This window comes from Vigna umbellata, chromosome 2, assembly GCF_029865625.1.
Source record: "Vigna umbellata cultivar VRB3 chromosome 2, Vumbellata_1.0, whole genome shotgun sequence".
In the NCBI taxonomy this organism is placed as follows: Eukaryota; Viridiplantae; Streptophyta; class Magnoliopsida; order Fabales; family Fabaceae; genus Vigna; species Vigna umbellata.
The window spans coordinates 16,249,591-16,274,066 of NC_142166.1; the positions used below are offsets into that span (position 1 = coordinate 16,249,591).

Consider the following 24,476-nt stretch of genomic DNA (forward strand, 5'->3'; position numbering starts at 1 on the left):
ACTTCATAACTAATAACTAAACCTTTACAAGAGAGGGAAAAAGTGGTGAAATCTAGCTTCAATACGTCTTTATCATCCTGAAGTCAATCCTTTTCAAATCCAAATTGTTTTACAACACATTTTTACTACCAAAGTAGCTATGTTTTCATAGATTAATTATGTTTTATACTTTATATGCAATCTTTTTACTATTTTATTCAAGGACAAGCTAGTTAATACATTGTGTTTTTTGTCAAATCCATGTGCATATGACACTTGTTATACTACAAACTATCCGGTATACTTGTTGAAATATTTGATTGCTTTGTAGCAACCAACAATTACCTGAAAGACCAAAGGTAGAAAAATCTGACATAATCATATGTTGTACCATTTATGGAGTAAGAGTGTTTGTAGAAGTTATAGGAACAAAAGCTGGAGCGGACAATGTAGCATAACTCGGAGCACTAATAGAGGCATGGTAAGAAATGCATTGCTTCTTTTCAAGGTGATGTGATAATATCCCTTCTTTACTTGCAATAGGATCTTAGTCTGCCAAGTAGGATCTCGATCTGCCAGTGACGTTTGGTCTGTAGAGTAGGAACTTGGTTTATCGAGTATGTGCTCATTTGCTTGAAAGGAGCTCGACCAAACACCAACGTCATGAACCTATGTGTTGCATATAATGAACAAGGACGAGTTGCAAAACCTGCATTTGTGGCATAGTGAACTCGTGAAACTTTCTAGATCAAGACAAAACGATGATGGCAGAAGATCTATATCATTCACAAGAGGTAATTACTCTAACCCATTAACTCATTGCCTTAAGGTTTTGGGTAGAAAGTGGTGTTAATTAATCCCTTATATGGTTGGACTGAGATCTCAGTGGTGTTTGTGTCTCCCCGGTGAACCTCCTCCTTGATAGACCAGCAGTGGTATCAGAGTTGATGGTTTGTCTTGGTAACCGGCTCAGACAAGTATAATGGTCCCTATACCGAAAGTCTTCCTAGAAAAGGTATTCAGGTAAGCAAGTGAATGACAGTACGAAAGGCTACTCGTTGTTGTGGTTGGTTGGGAATGCTTCCGCTGGAGGGAGAGTGTACTTATGTGGAAGAGTGTACCTATGTGGAAGGGACTCACCCTTGAGGGGGAGATTGTTGGGAATCCAAGTGTGAGGCTAAGTCTTACATTGGATAAAAGTGAGAAAGTGGAGCACCTTATAAAAATGAAAGACCATTAACCTATTGCCTTAAGATTTTGGGTTTTGGGTAGAGAGTGGTGTCAATCCCTTATAAGGTTGGTCTCAGATCTCAGTGGTGTTTGTGTCTCTCCCATGAACTTCTTCCTTGATAGATCCAATAAGATAACCATAAGAAACAACATTAGAACCTAAGATATGCATAAAAAACAACACAAGAACCCAATAAAAAGACATAATCAAATACATTAATAATACCATTGCAAAACAAATAGATCAATTTAACCCCAAAAGTAACGGAGCTACTAACAAACTACAACTATTTATAAAATTTGAAAACAATATAAATCTCACGCCTGCATAGCATTAATCAAATATCCTCCTGAATTTGGTAATGGCAGAAATTTCATATAGGACATTAAGCTAGTGTTTCCATAATGGCCTCTAAAAAAGGGGCTTAAAACACACGTTAATTTAGCAATATGATTTATGTTGAAGTCATACTTACAAGTTTGTGCAGGTAAATATGCAAATAAATATGATTACCATATAGCTAAAAAAAAATCAATCAAGCCCTAAAAGAGTTATCAATGTCCTACATCCTTTTTGACTTCTAGCTTCTGCTCATAAAGTCTGAAAACTTCCTTCTCCAACACTCCCCAAAAGCAAGACAAATAAAAAAAAAACATTAACAATTAAATTAATCTGGTTGTAGAGAACAAATGACAGATTACTGGTTTGTAAGTGTGCCCTCTCAATTGAGGACTAAATCTCATATTAGTTTTGTTATTCTTATTCGGTCTTTTTAGTGTTGGCTCAAGGTTTGAGGGTTGTGTACCCTAAAATGATGTCATACATCTTCGACACAATGACTTATCACCACATGTCGGACCTGTTCTGAAATACCTCTTGAACCTTGGTTCATGAGAAACTATGACAAAAACATATGTACATTTTTTTTCTGATAAACTGTGAGAAAATCTCATGATAATTAAATAATCAATCAATTAAGAAAGTATCTTAAACTAATACAATATGGAATATATAGTATGTACCTCATTGTTAGCTAATTAAAGGGAATTAGTTTGTTTCCACTTTAAATGTAGACTACTTCCACCAGCTACCTTAATTATTATGGCCTTGGCAAGGGGTTAAACACTAAAACACTTCAATAACATGATGTTATCCATAGTCCTTACAAAAACAAAGGACAAATTTTTAGATAGGAAAAAAAAGTTGTCACCCTATGAGTTTTTACTTAATGATGAAATATGATAATGTCCAATACTTATATGCGACCATTAATTAGAACTCAAATAAACACCAATATTGTATAAAAGGCTCATAAATCTCGGCTCTGATACCACTGTTGGGTCTATCGAGGGGGAGGTTCATTGGGAGACACAAACACCAAAAACATTTGAGCCCAACCATATAAGGGATTGGCATCACTCTCTACCCAAAACCTTAAGACAATGGATTAATGAGTCTTTCATCTTTATATAGTGTTCTACTTTCTCATTTCTATCCAATGTGGAACTTAGACTTACACTTGGATTCTTAACATATGGGACTCATACAAGTTTGAGTATTCTTCCTTTTCCTAAACCTCAGAGGTATTTATTATTTACATTACTACACATTGTGTAGACAATATTGGAGTTGATGAGACAGATACAAGTTTGAGTATTCTTCCTTTTCCTAAATCTCAAAGATATTTATTATTTACATCACTACAAGTTATGCCTACAATACTTAAACTAATGGACTGATACAAGTTTGAGTATTCTTCTTTTTCCTAAACCTCATAGGCATTTATTATTTACATCATTACACATTGTGTTTACAACAATGGAGTTGATGAGACAAATACAAGTTTGATTATTCTTTCTTTTCCTAAACCTCAATAGGTATTTATTTACATCACTATGCACGCGTCTACACTACAGGAGCTGATGGAACTTAGTATGTGATTTTTTTCCTAAACCATGAATATTTACATCACTACACTTGTTCATGTATAATTGAAAAGGAAAATAAAAACAAATGTGTGGTTTTTCTATTTTTAAAAAAGAAAATAAAAATATCATATAGACTATGCTTAAATATCAAACTGTAACATATACATAATTATATGATACATTTTAACTCAAAATTATAGCCTATTGTGATTGGAGTAAGCTACAATTCACATTAAAATTGTAGCCTATTTCCCTATAATAATTTTTTTTATATTAATAGACTGTCAGACCCCTTAAAAACCCACTAAAAATCCCAAGTAGTGGGATCCATGTGTCAAGGAGAGAGTGAGCGTTTCAATTAGTGGAAAACAGGTGACTGCAGGAGAGTGACCGTTCGGTTTTGGGTGACGGCAGTACTTAATGCCAAATTTCAAATGTCGTGCCACTTCTCTCCATGTTTTCCTTCTTCTCCAAATTTCTGAAAACGTTTTCTCCTCCTTCTCTCTAAAATCTCCACCATCTCTCTAAGAAAATCTCACCTTTTCTTCTTCCGATCACCTCTCAGGCACCATTTGAACACTCCCGACTTCAAGAGTTTTCGTTTAAACCGATCGGTTTGTGGTTCTAAGCTGATGAGTTTCTTTCTCTTTAGCACGTTCGTTTACTCTCGCATGCAAACCTCTATTTCTGGTCGCCTGAGTGAATCGTATAATTTTGAGTATTTCTGGTCTTCTGTTTGGTTCGGTATTCCTAAAACGTGACTGTCGAACGTTAAGTTCTTGGTAGTGGGAAGCTCTATTATGCATCGTTGAACGTTCGGTTACGTATAGAGGTAAGGAAAGCTTATATAATTTGATTAAGATTCTTGTTTTGAACGTTGGTATGTTTACATGATACGTCGTTTCCAACGGCGGTTTGCTACAGCCATTGGAAATTCCATAATGGAAGTGGGATACCATCTTTAAGGATTTCGTGACCCACTTACCCCGTACGGTCAGGAACCATGATTCAATCTGGGTTATAGTGGATTGGTTGACACAGAGTGCACACTTTCTTGTTGTCAATTTGAAGATATTTATGATAAAGCTGGCTCAACTTTACATCCAAGAGATCGTTCGTTTGCATGGAGTGTCATCTAGCATCATCTCAGACCAAGACCCCAGATTTACCTCTTGGTTCTAGAAATCGCTTCAGCAAGAATTGGGGAGTCGTTTACAGATGAGCTCAGCATATCATCCTCAAACGGACGGTCAATCTGAAAGAACCATTCAGACGCTTGAAGATTTGCTGAGAACGTGCGTATTAGACTACTTGGGTGTTTGGGACGAAGTACTACCTTTGGTTGAATTCATCTATAATAACAGCTTTCAGTCCAATATCAGAATGGCACCCTTTGAAGCTCTTTACGGGAGAAAGTGTCGAACACCACTGTGTTGGTTTCAAGAGGGAGAAGTGGTGTTAACTGGACCTGAAGTTATTCAGCAGACGACCGATAAGGTGAAGTTGATTCAAGATAGGTTGAAAGCGTCTCAGAGTAGGCAGAAATCTTACGCCAATAAGAGGATAAGACCTTTGGAGTTCACTGCAGGAGATCACATTTTCCTTAGGCTGAATCCAACTACGGGCGTTGGCAGAGTCGTTCGGCCTAAGAAGTTGTCTCCCAAGTTTATCGGTCCTTATCAGATTTTAAGGCGAATAGGACAGGTTACGTACGAGATAGCCTTGCCTCCACAGTTATCCAACCTTCATCCAGTCTTCCATGTCTCTCAACTCAGGAAGTATATAGCCGATCCCTCTCACGTGTTGGAAGTGGAAGACGTTCAGATCAAAGAAGATCGTTCGGTTAAGTTGAAGCCTGCCAGCATTGAGGATACCCGAACCAAACAACTCAGGGGTAAAACCATCCGTTTAGTTAAAGTGGTATGGGACAAGAAGACGGGTGACTTTACATTAGAGCTGGAAGATATCATCAAGGACTTGTATCCTCACCTGTTTTCTGGTAAGTTTTTATTTTCGAGGACGAAAATTTTTGTAGTTAAGGGGAATGTCAGACCCCTTAAAACCCCACTAAAAACCCCAAGTTGTGGGATCCATGTGCCAAGGAGAGAGTTAGCGTTTCAGTTAGTGGAAAACAGGTGGCTGCAGGAGAGTGGTCGTTCGGTTTTGGGTGACGGTAGTACTTAATGCCAAATTTCAAATGTCGTGCCACTTCTCTCCATGTTTTCCTTCTTCTCCAAATTTCTGAAAACGTTTTCTCCTCCTTCTCTCTAAATCTCCACCTTCTCTCTAAGAAAATCTCACATTTTCTTCTTCCGATCACCTCTCAGGCACCGTTTGAACACTCCCAGCTTCAAGAGTTCTCGTTGAAACCGATCAGTTTGTGGTTCTAAGCCAATGAGTTTCTTTCTCTTTAGCACGTTCGTTTACTCTCGCATGCAAACCTCTATTTCTGGTCGCCTGAGTGAATCGTATAATTCTGAGTGTTTATGGTCTTCTGTTTGGTTCAGTATTCCTAAAACGTGACTGTCGAACGTTAAGTCCTTGGTAGCGGGAAGCTCTATTCTGCATCGTTGAGCGTTCGGTTATGTATAGAGGTAAGGGAAGCTTATATAATTTGATTAAGATTATTATTTTGAACGTTGGTATGTTTACATGATACGTCGTTTGATTATTTGATGAGTATGAAATATGCATGCACTTCTTGTTTGTATGTTTGGATCAGGGATGGCAACGGGTCGGGTCGGGCACGGGTAGTGCCTACCCGCAACCCGACGCATCAGATAAAATCGTACGCGCTACCCGACCCGCTACTCGCCGGGTGCCCGTTTAAAAAATACCCGCGAGTATTTTAAAACTCGCGGATACCCGCAAAAAATTAAAAAAATATATTTAATACATTTTAAAAATAAAATTTAAATAAAAATACAAATATATATATATATATAATATAAATTAAATTAAATGTAAATTAAAATTTAATTTTAATTAAATTTAAACTAATAAAATATAATTTTATTTTATTTTTAATTAAATTTAATTAAAATATATATAAATTATTTATTTTTTAATTTTTTTGCGGGTAACGGGTACCCGTGGGGCGGGTAATATACTACCTGTACCCGACCCATTTAGAAGCGGGTATTAAAATATCCGCTACCCGTTACCCGCGGGTAGTAAATATCCACGGATAGTTACTATCCGCCGCGGACTTTACCCGCGGGTACCCGTGCCCATGGATAAAAATTGCCATCCCTAGTTTGGATGGATGACTGATACGTTGTGAACTGAGTTGAGATAAGGGTTTGATCTTCAAACTGAAGTATTCTGAGTAAAGGTGATAGTATGGTCGAGCATCATTAGTGAGCGTTCAATTCTTCATGGAAGTGCATTGTCTTAACTGATTTCTCATGCTTTAGGGATATTGTCTAAAAGTCAGCCTGTAATGCTATGTAGGATTAGGTAAACTGTGACCGAAAGTTAGTATTAACCTTTCAGTTATCCTTTGAGCGTTCATCTATACTAAGTTATTCTACTGGAGAGAATTTTGTTAATAAAGATCGTTCTATAATATTATATATATATATATATATATATATATATATATATATATATATATATATATATATATATATATATATATATATATAGATACACACGAGCATTCGGCCTAATTGTAGTTCTCATGTAGGTTTCCTAAACAGTTTAGTTAATGAATATTACACTACTTAAAGTCGTAAATATTATCGTTATTGTTCATTAAAAATAAGTGTTTATATATATATATATATATATATATATATATATATATATATATATATATATATATATTCATTCATTTTATAAGTTTAGTAGTGTTCGGTCTCAGACTAAGCGTTCGGTATCAGTAGCGCTCGTTCTTGATAAGTACTTGGTATTGGACCAGCGCTCGTTCAATAGTGTTCGGTTTCTACAGGGCTCGGTCTTAAACCAAGCGTTGGGTCTCGTTTCAGTAATCTATTATTACCGTTTTTAGAATAAGAGTCTTCAGCCAAACTTGACAACGTTCGTTACTTCAGCGTATCTCATTAGTATTAGTATTGGGTATCAAACAGTGTTGGTCTTTAAAAGGTGTTCGGCCTAGAGTCTTAGTACTCAGCCTAGGCTTCGTGGCGTCCGGTTTGAACTCTTAGGGGTCTGTTTATTGAAATGGATAAGCAGCGCTCAGTTATGTTAGTTTCTAAGAAGTGTTATTCCAGTCGGACTTATGCTATGATGAGAGAGTGTGATCTTATTTCAGTTGAATGTATTAATGATGAAGCATAAGAGAATTTGAAATGTGATGTGAATGAAATAGTTTGATTATGAACGAGTATTTCAAGGAGGAATATCTCAGAAAGTGGTTATTGATTGGTAAAGTATGAATGTGGACAAAGCTTAGCGGGTGTTTATCCTGATATTCCATGATTACTCATTCTCATGTAGAGAGGAGTAAGTCATGTGTAGGAATGGCAGGAGGTCTTAGTCCATAAGGTTAACTTGGACGGAACGAACTAACCTCGGGTGGCAGCTGTTGAGGGATCCCAGTTACTACATCACCCGGGTGCACAAACGTCGTAGCGACACAGGATTCATACAGTCCGGACAGTCAAAGTCAAGTGGTCAGTCTTTGTCTGCCATTACGTATGAATGATGATTTGGGTGTTGTTGATTTAATTATGAACGTTGTATGTTGTTATTGAATTAATTAAATTACATAAGCTTACCCTGTTTATAATTTTTGTTTGTGTTGTGGGTTCGGTTGTTGTCCTGTTGCAATGATCATCTGTGTGAATGTGAGCAGAAGGAGAAGAGTTGCTGGAAGAAGCATTGGAAGAGGCGGAAGTGAAGGCCGAACCTTAGGAACGTTCGGCTTGTTGTTGTTTTCACCCTTTTGTAAGACCGTTCGATAATAGTTTATTTATGAACCGTTCAGTCTAGTTGTAGCTAGCGTTCAGTTTTAATTTCCCTGCTGTTATGTAAGGTCGTTCGACCATAATCGTATCTAGTTAAGTAAAAACTAATTTGTAGTATTGTTAATATGTGATTATTCTCGTATATGGTTTTATACTGTATTTTTGGGATGTTACATTTAATGGTATCAGAGCAGTTTTATTCCTTTATCGTACTGTAGGTTATGAGTATATTATGCTTCTGCTGCGTACTCAACGTTCGTTTAGTGAGTGTTTTGGACTCTTTGAATTAAACTGATGGTTATTTTTCTCTGTTAATCAGAGAAGATGGCTCCTAGATCTCCTCCTCCAGTTTCTGCCGAGCGTAATCCATCTGATAACACCAGGTTGTTAGAATCCGTGATAGAGGCTCTTCAACAGCAGAACGCTGCCCTAGTACAACAGAATACGGCCGCGTTACAAAGTTTGGAGGCTGCCAGAGCAAACTCAGAAGCGACCCAAAGGCAACTAATGGAGATCATATCCACCACGAGGAACTTCGTTGGGTCGTCTACTTCCACCGCGACTCATCAGACCGAAAGGAGTTTAGAGAGCTTTCTCCAACATCATCCTGCAAAGTTTAATGGGAAGTGCCTACCGGATGAGGCCGACTAGTGGTTGAGAGATATGGAAAGGATCTACAATGCCAAGAGGTGTCCGGACGACAATAGATTGGCATTTACCGAGTATCTGTTGACGGGAAAGGCTAATCATTGGTGGACCAGCATGAAGATGATATTAGCGGACAACCAAATTCCCATCTCTTGGGAAATTTTCAGAAGTAAGTTTTATGAAGAATATTTCTCGGATAGCGTTTGTTTTACTAAGGAGGTTGAATTTCTTCAGTTGACGCAAGGAGGTATGACGATATCTGAATATACCAACAAGTTCAAACATTTGGTTCGGTTTAATACTATGGCGACAAGCGAGGAGTGGCAGTGCCGAAAGTTTGAGAATGGATTGAGGAGTGATCTCAAACTACTAATTTCAAGTTTATGTATCAAGTCATTTCCTTCCATGGTGGAGAGAGCCAAGGTAATGGAGAAGAACATTTTGGAGGTGGAACAACAGAAGAAGCAGCATCAACAAACCACCAGAGGACTGATTTCTTCCAAGAAAAACTCGAATCTGAGGAGAACCCCTTACACTCGACCCGCACTACCCTTCATCTCTAGTGGGTCTCTTTCCCAGTCCCCGAGCGTTGTCGGTCAGTCTGGACAATAAGGAGCGGTGGCTTGTTTTCATTGTGGAGGACCCCGCTACAATTCGTCATGTCCTCAACTGGTAGGAGGAAAATTCTGCACTCGTTGTAGAAGGAACGATTACTTGGAGAACGAGTGTAATATTGGGGTATTTATTATTTACTAATACTACACATCCTACATACAATATTAGAGAGCTAATAGGACATATACAAGTTTGAGTATTCTTCTTTTTTTCTAAATGTTGGAGGTATTTATTATTTACAACACTACACATCCTGCCTACAATATTGGAGCTGTGGAGGTATTTATTATTTACAACACTACACATTCTGTCTACAATATTAAAGCTAATAAGACATATAAGTTTGAGTATTCTTCCTTTTCCTAAATCTCAGAGACATTTATTATTTACATCACTACATATTGTGCATACAATATTGGAGTTGATGGGACAGAGACAAGTTTGATTACTCTTCCTTTTCCTAAACTTTCAAGGTATTTATTATTTAGATTACTACACATTGTACTTACAATATTAGAGTTGATGGGTCCTTTTCCTAAATTTTGGAGGTATTTATTATTTACAACACTACACACTTATGCATATATAATTAAAAAGGAAAATAAAAACAAATATAAATAGTTTTTCTATCTAACCTTTTAACTCAAAATTATAGCCTGATTGGAATAAGCTACAATGAAAACTAAAATTGTAGTCTATTCCCCTGTAATAAAAATTTAATTTCTTTCATATTAATAGGTTACAATTAGCATAAAAATTATAATCTATACTAATGGACTTTGAGATAATTTGATCCATCATGTTAAAGATTAATCAAAAACATACCTGGATTCATCCCAGGGTGTAGATAATACCGATTAGATGGATTTTGAGAAACATCCATTGTATTGTGATCAGTGTTGAACTCAGTTTCATTGGAAAACAAGAACAAAACAAGAAGAAAAATAATCTTTACTGCAACTGATGGTGTGAAAGGAAGAAGTGAGGGCCAGCAGAGAGATTAACCTATTCTCATACTATATTGGATTTTATCCACTCTACTGACCTCTATGCATGCAACCAATTAGAAGACCAAAACCTACTAATGAAAAAAAAAAACGCATGCATATATCATGCACTTAAAAGCAAAAGAGAACAAAAGAGGAAAATCACCAAAAATACAAAGCATTGTAATTTTAGTACATTGGATAAGAAAAAATAACTCTTAAATAGACAAAAGAAAACAGAAAAGGAAAAACAGAAAATGAAAATCTGAAAAATCTGAAACAATATTAACTATTTTTATATTTTAGCATAGAGATATGTTCCAATTATTTATCTACCACTTAATAATGTAAAGAGTAAGAATGACAGTGCATCAGAATACATTAAATATTTTTTAAGAAAATATATCAAAATAAACTTATTGTATATATTTGTCACAAGTGTGCAACACTATATTAAAAGATAAAAAATTAAAATAAATAATATTTTTTCTTTATGTTAAAAACATGTATGGACTCTTGTCATTAATATTTTGGTGGCTCAAATAAATTTGCAATTATACAAATATAATATAAACATATTAATAATATATATATATATATATATATATATATATATATATATACACGGATATATAAAAAGATAAAAAATTAAAATAAATATTTTTTTCTTTTATATTAAAAACATGTATGGACTCTTATCATTAATGTTTATTTATTAATTTTTTTCTTTTATTTATTTATTAATTTTTAGTTCCTTATATTTTGGGATTTTATTTGACTAGATTCTATATTTTTAACTTTTAGTTCCTTGTATTTTGGGATTTTATTTGACTAGTTTAGATTTAAGTTTCATTTGGTATCTTTTCCTCTTTCTAATTGTTAAACTTTAGAGGTATCTCATGCTATTCCTAACTCCTAAACTCGGTGTATCTTTTCTTCTTCTTAATTCTTAAACCTTGGAAGTATTTATACTCTTCCTAAGTGCTAAGGTTTGGAGGTATCTCGTACTCATTTTAATTCCTAAAGTTTGAAGGTATCTAGTATTTTTCTTAATTCCTAAACCTCGAAACATTTTTCTTCCTAATTCTTAAACCTTGGAGGTATATCTTCTTCCTAATTCCTAAACCTGTATTTGTTATTTACATCACTACATTCTACATATATAATATTGGAGTTAAAGAAACTCATAAATTTTAGTATTCTTACTATTTCTAAATTTGCAATTATACAAATATAATATAAACAGATTAATATATATATATATATATATATATATATATATATATATATATATATATATATATATTGTACGGGTTTGTACTATAAAAAAATAAGAAAATAAAATAAATAATTTTTTCTTTTATATTAAAAATATGTATGGACTCTTGTCATTAATGTTTAGGTGACTCAAATAAATTTACAATTATACAAATATAGTATAAACAGATTAAATTTTATATATATATATATATATATATATATATATATATATATATATATATATATATATATATTGTATGAGTTTGTTTGATGCTTTAATTAATTTGATATATAGTTTTTTAAATTTGAAAGATGTGCGCCTAGTGCAAAGTAAAGAAAAAGCAAATAGAAGATATTAAAAAAATGGGATGTTCACTGAGAAGAATATATTAGTGTCAGAATCAATTTCCTTAGTTCTTCTTACACTGGTGTGCAGCAGCATCTCAAATATATTAATATTTTGATTTATTAGTGTCAAGAAATAGCATCTTACACTCTTTTTTTCTCACTTGAAACTTTTACTAAAAATATAATTTTTTTCAAATGTCATTTTGTTTATGGTTTAATAATAAAAGTTGTCCTACCACTTAAAAAATTAAAATTGTTTAAAAGTAAAGGTAAAAGCCACTTTAAATATTTCTTCTATTCTCTCAAAAGTCTTTTAATAAACACCAACCCTTTTAGTCAACGTTTTGGAAATCCATCTAGTCGTTATAGGGAGTGAAATTTTTTCAATAAATAAGTAGTGTTGTTTATTTGTTTGTTTATAAACTAAATCTATATGGGATTGGTTAGTGTCACGGGATAGAAATTCTTCCTAAAGATGAAAAAAATATTCTACCTAAATCATAGAGATAGAAATGAATGCTACAGATATTCACTGAGTCAAAGCACAGTGGTGTCATGGGATGCTTACGAGGAAATAAAAGGTATTAGCATGTTCAAGCATGTTTCACACATAATGATTAATGTTTAATTTTAAATTTTTGTACATAAGTCGTTAAATCATGCTGTTCTTCATCAAGTTAACAGGTTCATAATGTCATCCCATAAAAATTTAGTTAACAAAACCATTTCTAAATTCCAAACAATCAAAATTCCAAGCAAGTTCAGCATCTTCATAACTCCTTCATTTGCAAGTGACTCAGCTGCAGGGAACAAAACTTGGAGTCATTAGAACAATTTCCATCTTCCATAGATCAGTATACATGATAAACAAAACAACTACTCGTAAAAATAAAACATAGTAGGAGAGAAATAAAATAAGTAACTATTTACACTTATTATAATTATAAATTAACATTTTCATAGGTAATTGTAACAGGGAAAGTGTCTTCCGTTTCAGTCTTGTGCAAAACATAAGGTGCCAATTTTAGGAAAGTTGCATTTAATTTTCAAATATGTGCCAATGCTAGCAATTTGGCAATTTAGAAGTCAGTGATCTATTTCTTACTTAATACATAACAGAAAATTATTACATCCCCTGGGTTCATGTGACTAACCACTTCCCTAATGACAAAAACATAACTGTTGTCATAACATGATAAGAACCTTGGAAGTCATCACCTTGTAATTAGATCATAACATTCCTCCATATTCTGCAGCTCCTACCATGACCGTGCATTACACCCTTGACTATATCAGGCAAAGCCAGAAATGAAAGCTCTCATAGTATTTGATAAGAACTTTGAGAGTACCACATCTCATATTTCTAACATGGGACTTCAATCCCCATACCTTGCAATTGAATCCTAACCATGGACTCATTCTCCATTCCTTGCAATTGAATCCTAAGAGCCTCTCCAATAGTGAAACTAATTTTGGCTTCTTAATACACTTTTGTGATTTCTCAATGCCATGAAAGATTTAAGAACTTTGTCTATTTTTACTCCAGCATAAGAAACTAACTTGGATTCTTAATTCACCTTATGTGGGTTCTACTTTTCTGTTTTACTGTGTGATTAAGAACCAGTTTATATGGGTTCTTGCAGAAGAACTAGTCCTCCACTTGGCATCTCATTAAGCCTCCTCCAATGGAAGACAATGATAAGAACACATCTAAAAGACACGTTAATAATGTAACTTGATTTAAATTGAAGCCATATTTTTACACGATTAAGAGTGAGTAAAATTCCAAGTTAATACAGTGCTTGCAAAACAAATAGATCAATTAAACCCCAAATGTAAACGACCTACCAATGAACTACAGCCACTGTTTAAAAAATCTGAAAACAATATAAATTTCACACGTGCAGAGCATTAATCAAATATCCTCCTGAATTTGGTAATGGCAGAAATTTCATATAGGACATTAAGCTACTGTTTCCATAATGGCCTCTAAGAAAGGACGCTTAAAACACACATAAACTTAGCAATATGATTTAAGTTGAAGTCATAGATACAAGTTTGTGTAAGTAGATATGCAAATAGATATGATTAGCATATAGCTCAAAAAAAAAATCAATCAAGCCCTAAAAGAGTTATCAATGTGCTACATCCTTTCTAACTTCTGGCTTCTGTTCACAAAGTCTGAAAATTTCCTTTTCCTACTACTCCCCCCAAAAGCAAGACAAATAAAACACAGAAAAATTAACAATTAAATCAATCTAGTTGCAGAGAACAAATGAAAAACTACTGGTTTGTAATTGTGCCCTCTCAGTTGAGGACTAAACCTCATGCTAGTTTTGTTATTCTTATTGTCTTTTCAGAGTTGGCTCAAGGTTTGAGGGTTGTGTACCCTCCCAGATTTAGACTGACATCATACATCTTCGATACAATGACTTATCCCAATTGGTCGGACCTGTTCTGAAATACCTCTGGAACCTTGGTTCATGAGAGACTATGTTAACCAGTATCTAAAACATTTGATAATTAAAAAGGATTGGAAATAACAAGAGGGTTCCATAATTCAAATAACTGAACCCCCTCAAAGTTAAAAGACCCTCTGATTGCAAAAAAAAACAGGACAGAACACACTTTTGAATAAACTGATCATAGGACACCTTCAGATCATCTCTAGAGGCTTGCTAACGTTCATCTAAACCATTAAGGCATCCTGTAGCTAGCTCTATATAATCTGCCCATACCAAGATGCAACAAAAATAACATCCTAACGAACTACGAAATCAAGTAAACTAACTAATGACTTAAGGAGTAAACCATATTAAATGGAAAGACAGATTATGCTATTAAATCAGCCACAATAAAGTAACACCATTCCATAAAATATGACAATAAAACAAGTGCATCGCATTTAACATCTCAAATTTTCCCATACTATAAGCACAATACCTGTTATACCAAACAATCTTAGTATTATTTACATTTAAAGACCAAGAGACACATTATTAATAGTCCCATCAGATTAGGGACAGTAGGGATGAAAAATACGCATATCTAAATATGTTTACTTGTAAAACATGGATATCAAACTTGGACCACATATCAACTTGATTAAGGCATCAGGCCAGTAGAACATTAGTTCTGAAAATTTAGTAATCAAGTGTATATTTAAAAAATAAATATTAAAGAACATATTACAGAGAAATATGTACATTGTTTTTTAATAAGCTGTGAGCAAATCTCATGATGATTAAATAGCCAATCAATTAAGGAAATATCTTGAACTGAAGATATAGAGGATATGTTATGTGCCACATTGCTCGCTATTAAAAGGGAACTAGTTTGTCTCCACTTTATATATAGAGGCTACCTCTACCAGCTCCCTCAATTATGGCCTTAGTAAGGATTAAACACTAAAACACATCAATAACATGATGTTATCCATAGTTCTTACAGAAACAAAGGTCAAATTTTCAGATAGAAAAAAATGTTGTCATCCTATGAGTTTTATCTAATAATGAAATATGATACTGTCCAAAACATGACATGCGACTCAAATAAACACCTATATATAAAAGGCTCCTAAACATATAATATTTTATACTCAAATAAAAATTATTTTTCAGTTTTTCATATAATCATTGTTACATTGTTTCATTTAAATCTTAATTAGAAGGACATTATGGTTAGATATTTTTATATTTGTCATTAAAAAAATAAAAATAAAAATATATTATTATCAATTAGCTTTCTTACAATAATATAATTAGCCACTATTTTATTAATTTTTAGCTCCTTATATTTTGGGATTTTATTTGACTAATTCTATTTTTTAACTTTTAGTTCCTTGTATTTTGGGATTTTATTTGACTAGATTAGTTTTAAGTTTTCTTTAGTATTTTTTCCTCTTACTAATTCTTAAACCTCGGTGGTCTTGTGGTCTTTTGGTATTTCGTACTCTTCCTAATTCCTAAATCTCAGAGACATCTTTTCTTCTTCCAAATTCTTAAACTTTGGAAGTATCTGGTACACTTCCTAATTCCTAACCCTCGGAGTATCTCTTTCTTAAACCTTTGAGGTATATCTTCCTCTTCCTAGTTTCTAAATCTTTATTTGTTATTTACATCACTACATTGTGCTTACAATATTGGAGTTGATGGAACTGATATAAATTTGAATATTCTTACTATTCCTAAATATTTATTATTTACATGACTACATGCCTATAACATTGGAGCAAATGAGTCTGATAAGCTAGAGTATAATATTATAGCAGATGAGTCTGATAAGATTGAGTTTCTTTCCTTTCTCTAAATCACGGAAGTCTGCCTACAGTATTAAACCCCGGAAGTCTGCCTACAGTACTAAATCACGGAAGTCTGCCTACAATACTAAATCACGGAAGTCTGCCTACAATACTAAATCACGGAAGTCTGCCCACAATATTGGAGTATTGGAATGGATAGGATTGATACAAATCTGAGTATTATAATATATATATATATATATATATATATATATATAATTTTAAAAAAAATAGAGATAACTGTAAATAGTTTTTCAATTTTAAAAATGCAATCCTCAAAACAATTCTGAATTTTGCTGCTCTTTACATAAATGCTTGGGAACAAGGTTCATCTTATGGGATATCTTGATTGTATTTTTTAAGAGAAACACATATATACGAATGCACCAATGTGAACTCTTGTTCCTCCTATCAGGACATTTTTATCTTACATAGTTTTATTCTATCAAACATACGAAGATTCAGATTTACTTGTTAGGTTATCAACTTATTTATTCCATGTCTATGTCTGCATTCTATTTCTTTTTTTTTTTTTCTTCAAGACCAAACGGGACCTAAATGAGAAGTCAGTTATGTACCTCTGGCCATCAATGCTCCCCTGCGCACCGGCTCCGCCTGCGCCACCGTACGATGTGTCGTCGGCAGCGGACTGCCAGACAGACTGCCAGGCCTGGGACGGGGGCTGGACGTAGACTCCGGTGGCGGGATCAACGGCGGGACGGCCAATCATCATGCCGGCAGGCTGGCCAATGGGAGGGTAATAGTAAGGCACACCACTAGCGGTAGCCCCGACGAGCGCGGCATCGTCCTTGATCTCGTCGCGAGGAACGATGTCAACAAGGAAGTCGAAAATGTCGGTGCGGGTTATGGCGGCGGCGATGTCGTTCTTCTGGAGGGTGCGGCGCTTGTTCTCCTCGGCGTGGAGCCAGGAGCGGATGGTGAGCTCGAGGATGAAGAGCTCGCAGGCCTTGGCGAAGAGGATTGGGGCCTCTGCCGAGATCATGCGGACGTCCTCATCGGCCTTCATAATCTTCTTGATGCGAGCGAGGGGCAGTTGGTGGTTCTTGAAGTCGTTGACGTGCTCGATCTCTTGACGCTGGTAGGACCAGAACATCTGCAGCTGCTGCTGCTGCTGATGGAGGAGGTGCTGGAAGGGTGGCGCACCTGCACCTGCACCTGCACTTCCGGCTGCCGCGCCGGGGTAGGCTCCCGATTGCCCTTGGCCCCCTTGCTGGTTGTTCTCCATTCCCCCAATTCTGAGAATTGCGCTGCTGCTGCTGCTGCTGCTGCTGAGTGTTGTGTTGTTGTGTTGTGCTGTGTTGAGTGTGGTGTGAGTGATTCAGAAAATGGGAAATAAAATAGACGAGAGCGTGATGTGTGATATGATGTGTTGTGGTGGGATAAGGTAAACAATAAAATGACCCGACCTACCCTAGGCCAACCAAGGCCTCACTCACTCACTTCGTAACGCAACCAAACGTAACATTGTAAATGCCCTTTCCCTTTTTTCCTTTTTTTCTCTTTCCTTCCAATATTACTCTGCTCTGCCCATCTATCACCTCCATCCTCTTCTACCATTTGGCATCACCAACCCAATCTTTCATTTCTCCCTTTTCTCTGTAATAATTCTTTTTCTACATTTTCCTTAGAAGACGTTGATGAATTGAAAGAGCGTTTACTTATAAGGACAACAGTAATAACAAAGTTGATATAACGTTAAACTAATTATGAAAGTTTACAAAATTCACTCATTTTGTGACTAGATTTTTATAGTTTAAATTTGTGATTTCATCTTTATACCTTAAAAAATAGATAAATAAATAAACTCGTGCATCTTAATCACATTACCATCTAAGTTGCGTTAACCTACTATATAGAATGTCTTATTTAAAAAATAAATATGCACGAAACTATTTGATATATAGCATAATTGCTTAAGTTCACATAATCTACATAAATTCTTAGGAGAGCATCTTCAATTGACAAAATCAATTACCATTAGTAAATAAGAACATAGTTGAAAGATTTCGAACTAGAAGAACGTATTAACTTTTTCAACTATGGAAACAAATTTGAAAATGTGGCGCAGTTACAAGTGTAGGAATAGTGGATCCATGAACAACAATTTAACCACGTAATTATATAACAAAAAACCCTATCTCAAGCTCTCTCAAAACAACTTCATAACGAACTAGAGCTAAGAAGAGCATCCAGCTTCCCAAATGAAAAAGAAAAAATAACAGTTTAAGCATAATCTTAATATCATCTGAGATTTTCTCTTAAAAGAAAAAAACTGAATATATTACTAGTATTGTAAAGGCTTAAGATTTGTTCAAATTTGAAAGAAGAACGGAATTCATGAGGAACTTCTAAGGTATAAATGCTTTCATCCTTGAGGTGAAAAAAAAAACATCTTATGGAGTATGATTTGACCTGTATAGCAGGATTCTTTAGAAAAAAATGAATTTTTGAACATGGAGATCAATGTTCCCGGTCAAAAAAGTTAAAAATGATGCTGAAATTTATTGGCTTGCAGAAACTAATAACTACCGTACACTGGCATTTCATAGATTTTCATAGATACAACTGAAATAAGTCCTGAGGGCAATGGCAAAACTCAAAGCAAAACTGTAGTCCCGCCAATATACAGCAAAAACAACAAAAACTGTTCTAATGTATGTTGAGTTGGTGACTGTAAGCTATAGTTTTGTTGACTAATTAAATTTGCTATCTCTGGCTAAATGGAACACAAAATCTCTTCCCAATCATTAACATTACTTTAATTAACACTTCACAGCTCTCTTTTCCCCCAGACGTCTCCGCTTATATACAAACAAAATCTCAGGCTTGCTTCTCTTCTCTCCTAATCCTGCATCAGAACCTTCTTCCTTGGTTGACTGGCACCCCTTAAGCGAACCCTCCTCCTTGGAATTCTCTTTGTGCTTCAATTCATCTTCCACAGATTTTTCAGTTGTCATTATTATTTCTTGCTCCAGATCTTGAGCTAACACCTGAAGAAGCTCCATCGGCGTAGCAGCAGGATCAAGCTCCAAGCAACCTTTAGGAGCGTTGGGACCCTCTTCACCAGTAAGCAAGTATGAAGGTACCTGGTGTGAGAAACGAAACATCTGCGCCTTTGAAATATTCCTGACCTTTCTTGGATCAATATTCTGCCGAAATACCGTCTTGAAACCTGCAAGCTTGACAAGTGGGGCAACATTCACCCCTTGCTCTTCACTGTAGTCTTCAAGCACCTCCACCATGTCATATTTCTGTATGATTTCATCTTTAGTGAATTCATTCCAGTCAAGGGACCAGTTCCGATACAGTGCCCATACATCACCTTTCTTCGGATATATATGGACAACCCCTCTCGAACCCTTTGTCCATTTCACTCTGTGCGAAAAGGAGTTAAGAGTGCTATAATACACACGCTTTCCTATTCTGAACTCTCCACTGGTCTTAAGAAAGCCAGAACTGATCCACTTTATTGGGGCCAATTCATCATTGCTTTTGGTATTCAACCAGCTTATCCTCATATTCAGAGGATTCTTTGAGATTACATCATGGATTAAACAATAGAACCGGGGCATGCCATCATCATTGTCATATGCAGCCCAGACCTGGTTCTCACCAAAAGCACTTTCAATACGGTCTCCATCAAAATCATGGAAATCTGGGTCTGGAACATTCATAGAGAGAGAACCAGGAAGCTCAGGATCTGGATGAACAGAAAAACACTTCTTGCCGGCAGCCTTAGAATCAACAAATTCTAGCGCACCAGGCTTTAAACCATTCATTTCACAACTTTTCCCCCTCTCATTGATTTCTGAGTCAGTATTCTTTGACTTGTTTAGACTCTTTGATGCAGAAGAAGCTTTCAATTCACCAAGATTTTTAAGAATCTCCTTCCGAGCCTTTTCCATCAATAGGTGCTTCATTTGAAGCTGTGATACCTCCCTAACACCATTGCGTTTGTAAATTCCAGCAGCATTAACCCTTCCTGACCCAAATTCATTAGCCAAGTTTGTTCCTTCAGTTTGAGATACTGTTTTGCTTTCCATATCTCTTCCATCTCTACCTACTTTATGTTCATCAGTGGACCTTCTCTTCCTTGGCTTGTCACCTTTCATAATAGAATATGAACCAAAACCAGAGGACTGAAAAACTGAACCAGCACCAGTTCTCTCAGCAGCATGAATTTTCCCAATATGGGCATCCTCTAAAGACACTGTTGAATCTTCATGCATTCTCTTCAAATTTTCAGAAGACATCCTAAATGCACCAAGAGTTTCTGCAGCACTAGAAGCTGATGTTGGTATCCGGAAAGTGCCACTAGGCATAGAGAAAGGACCTGACCCATGTGCTGAATTGACAGCAGACATTGGTGTCCTTCCGGGAACATGATTTCCATTACTTCTTTCCATTCTGCTTAAGTTGAAGTTATGTTGCTTCATCTGAGAAATTATTGAAGAGGACGAACCATTTCTGTATCCAGGTGGAGGTGATGTCTCAGAAGCCACAAATGGCTTATGGCAACATGTACAGATAAGATCAGAGTTAATATAAACATTATGGTACTCAAACTTTGTCTTACAGAAGTTGCAAATGGTCCAAAATGTGGGTTTCAACAACACAGGCCGGAATAAACTACTATATAAACCATTCTGAGTAACTGGCGCAGATGGTTTCCCACCAGGATTACCATGATATGTTCGCCATAAATTGTACTTTTGGTCATATGTGGTCCTCTTGTCCTTATCAGATAATATACTCCAAGCCTGTGAGATAAGGTTAAACGCCCCATCAGCACCTACAGATTTATTTTTATCAGGGTGCAGAGTAAGAGCCAGTTTCCTATATCGTCTTCGAATTGTTTCTTCATCAGCCAAGGGTTGCACACCAAGGATCCTGTACCAGTCAACTTCTCCATTAACCATTTTATCGGCTGCGATATACACCTCAATAGTTGCCAGAAATCGAGGAAGGCCATCAAGATTGGGATATAATTCTAGAGCCTTCATTGCAAGCATTCTTGCCCCACCAAAGTCCTTCTGTAAAAGCATCTTCTCTGCAAGTTCTTTTGCCCTTACGGCACCATCCTTTTTACATTCCATGCTAGCCAGTGTGTCTCTGCAAATGGCCACTAATTACACTTCTTTATTTCCTTCCTCAGAAGTATACATCAAGGTGATACCGACAAGGAGGTAGGACAATGCCCAACAATAAAATTTAGACCCAGAATCTGACAGTTCCACATGCACAATGAAGACACTTCCTTCAATTACAGAAGCCCCAAGTAAACCCTATAAACATTAAAAAAGTGATACAACTAAATTAGCAACAAAACAAAAACAACCATGGCATAATGAATAATGGAATTTTTCGGAATGCATATTTCTCTACATTGATTTCCAGCATGTTTTCTAAACAATTAGGTAACTACAAATTCAATATACATATTGAGTATAGAATTTTCAAATTAAGCTTAACAATATCATTTAGATTGCCATCATATTTTCACATCCTCAGTCGCTTGCAACCTTCCCCAACCACAACCAAACCCTTGCTGATCGTGGAGAAGGAAATCGCAAAAGAAAGGATCATGTTGTAATCAAAATGCGCAAATGCCAAACCACAGTTTCTACTTCCAATCACTTCTTTCATTATCAGGGTAACAAAACTAAGCATAGTTCTTCTTACAAGTAAATTCTCGCTAATGCAACTCTTCAAATGAACAGCTTCAACAAAAATCCACGATTAACAATAAAGGCGATTAAAAACTAAACGTAAATTCAAAGGGGTCTATCCGATTCCATTCCACCTTTTGTTTTTTAAAACTGTTACTCAAAAACAATTCCATTCTGTTCATTACCAATTTATCATCTAAAATCTATCCAGTTTTGAAAATTGTTTCCAGAGAAAGTCTTTAAAAAGACCAAAAATTGAAACAAAAGGAAAATGGTTTCTCATCTTCATTTTTTAATTTTCATCTTTTGCAACCTCTCATTCAATTCCGCACCCTATTGTGCCTTGCACCACCCTTGACATGCTGTCTGAGCAACCTTGCGTAATTGAATTCTGAAAATTACAAATATTTTTTGAAAAGAGAAAAATAAAACAAACCCTAAGGCTCCCACCAAAAAAGGGCGAACCACTCATGCAGCCCTTAAAATGAACAGACAAAAGCCGCAAGAAGGAACAATCAAAAACAGAGAAAAAAAAAGTTCAACATTTTGAATACTTCTAATCACAAAAAATTCAAGGTTTCAAAATTGTATACAGAAATGGATAGCCACACCGCACCGTCACAGTCGTGACAGCCACATTGGAGGTTCCGTTACGGTTACAAAAAAAAATCAAATATACAAACACCGCCCAAGAAACAGAAAATCCCTTCAACATTGTTTCCCCAATGGAATCTACTACTACCACTACAGATATCATAAAACGGAAAACCAAAACACAATCACATAATTCAAAACTACCTTGATTCAGATAAAGAGAAAGCACAAGGAGAATCAGGTAAAGGCTTAACCTGGAGGCACACGAACGAAGCGTAGCGAGCAATTGAGTAGAGAAGGCTCTCTGCATTTTGTGAATGATTTGGAAAACGGTGGCTCCAGAGTTGAGCGAATTTGGGCTCCGATCAGAGTTTCAAAGCTTACTCTGTGCGGTGCATGTTAGGCCTTCATGGTGAGAGGTTTTTATACTGTTTCTCATACACCTCTGAAATGTTTTAAATAAGGCAAATATTTTTTGTTTTGACCTGATATATTACCATAATAACAAAATAATAAATAAATAAATAACCTACAAAAAAATCATCAGATTCATAAAAATCTTACCTGGTTTTAATTAAGATAATACATTAATACGATTATTATTACGCGTTTCTAATTAATGATTTTTAATTCAAATCTATCTTGAGAGGACGATAAGTCATGTCGTAAGTTTAAATTCGAAGCGTATAAATTATTTTCTATTAAAATATGTATGGTATAAAAATTGAAGATATGGATCATAATCATGAAAATATATTTTTTTATCTTAGCACTATATATATTGCTTTTAGTAAGTATTATAAGATGTTTATTTAAAGTAAAAGTTACAAAAAAATTTAAGAATGATACGAGACATTGGATAGAGACATATTAAAGTGAATTAATACGATTTAAGTAGTTTGATTTATTATGAATTGAATTAAAAATAATTAAATTAATTTAATTTTTTTAATTTTTGGCGAATTATAAATTTAGTAATCTAATTTATAATTACTATTTAATAGATTAGGTGACTTAATTCAATTAAGAATGTTTTATTTTTTAAATTTTTTTTATATATATTTAAAATAAAATTAGATTGATTTAATTAAATTAATGCTATTAATTGTATCTCCCTTATATTTTATTTTTCCCTCTCTTTTTTCGCTGAGACAGTATACAAATACTATAAACGCATTTACTCTGTCAAATGTATCATGGATTGGCTTTATATTTGTATTAATTTGTTTACATATTTAAAATGGAAAGGAAATTTTAAATTTTTTTATTACATAACAATGTAATGTTTGTATTGCCATATCAATGTGTTTGTGAAACGATGCTGTTTTTGTGAAAAAATGTTTCAATAAATTAACTAGCAATTAATGTGATAATATTGTTGTAGGATTGAATTTCTTGTATATGGTGACTTCAATAAAAGATAATTTAGTTTTATCAATAAAAGGTAGTCCAATCAATAATATTAGCCTCATAATTTATTTTATTTTCCTTTTTCTTCACCCTGCATGAGTGAGCCATTATGCAAATATTATAAATATACATTCCTCCATCAAATTAGCCTTACATTTTTTTTATTGACTTTACATATATTAAATCAATACTAATTGAAACATTATATTGTCATGTGTGTAGGGTGAGATAAATTTGTGTCGAGAAATGAGGCTTCTTCAACTAATTATTCTTGAAGTAATTGTTGTATAATTGAATTTCTTATAAAGGGTAACTTCAATTGAAGCTATTGGTATTTTAAAAGATAAAAAAAGTAATGTTATTAATATGATTAGCCTTATATCTTATTTTCCTTTTTTCTCCACTTATATGAGACATTATACAGATATTACAAATGTCCCCCAATTTCATTTATATATAAAAAAAAGAAATAAATGAAATTTACTTTTTTAAGTTATTTATAGAATTTTCTAAGAAAATGATCTATGTATAATTTAATTTTAATTTATTGGTAAAC

General features: G+C 34.7%; 3 protein-coding genes across 3 annotated transcripts; 1 reads left to right on the forward strand and 2 right to left on the reverse strand.

Moving 5' to 3' along the window:
- The first annotated feature begins 8,732 nt into the window (after positions 1–8,732).
- On the forward strand, positions 8,733–9,329 carry LOC124830294 (uncharacterized). Its single transcript, XM_047303967.1, has one exon. It carries the CDS (start codon positions 8,733–8,735, stop codon positions 9,327–9,329), a length of 597 nt encoding a protein of 198 aa, XP_047159923.1.
- A 3,161-nt stretch (positions 9,330–12,490) lies between these two features.
- LOC124830290 (nuclear transcription factor Y subunit C-1) lies at positions 12,491–17,673 on the reverse strand. Its single transcript, XM_047303963.2, has 2 exons — positions 16,805–17,673; positions 12,491–12,726 (listed from the first exon to the last, which is right to left on the reverse strand). Exons 1-2 carry the CDS (start codon positions 17,470–17,472, stop codon positions 12,723–12,725), a joined length of 672 nt encoding a protein of 223 aa, XP_047159919.1. The 5' UTR covers positions 17,473–17,673; the 3' UTR covers positions 12,491–12,722.
- Positions 17,674–18,729: 1,056 nt separating this feature from the next.
- On the reverse strand, positions 18,730–22,930 carry LOC124830291 (uncharacterized). The gene is made up of 2 exons (XM_047303964.2): positions 22,765–22,930; positions 18,730–21,532 (listed from the first exon to the last, which is right to left on the reverse strand). Exon 2 carries the CDS (start codon positions 21,341–21,343, stop codon positions 19,010–19,012), a length of 2,334 nt encoding a protein of 777 aa, XP_047159920.2. The 5' UTR covers positions 21,344–21,532; positions 22,765–22,930; the 3' UTR covers positions 18,730–19,009.
- Between the last annotated feature and the right edge of the window lie 1,546 nt (positions 22,931–24,476).

Bases quoted from the DNA above. Each gene is read 5' to 3' on its own strand.
- LOC124830291 (XM_047303964.2), bottom strand. From the start codon at position 21,343: ATGGAATGTAAAAAGGATGGTGCCGTAAGGGCAAAAGAACTTGCAGAG.
- LOC124830294 (XM_047303967.1), top strand. From the start codon at position 8,733: ATGGAAAGGATCTACAATGCCAAGAGGTGTCCGGACGACAATAGATTG.
- LOC124830290 (XM_047303963.2), bottom strand. From the start codon at position 17,472: ATGGAGAACAACCAGCAAGGGGGCCAAGGGCAATCGGGAGCCTACCCC.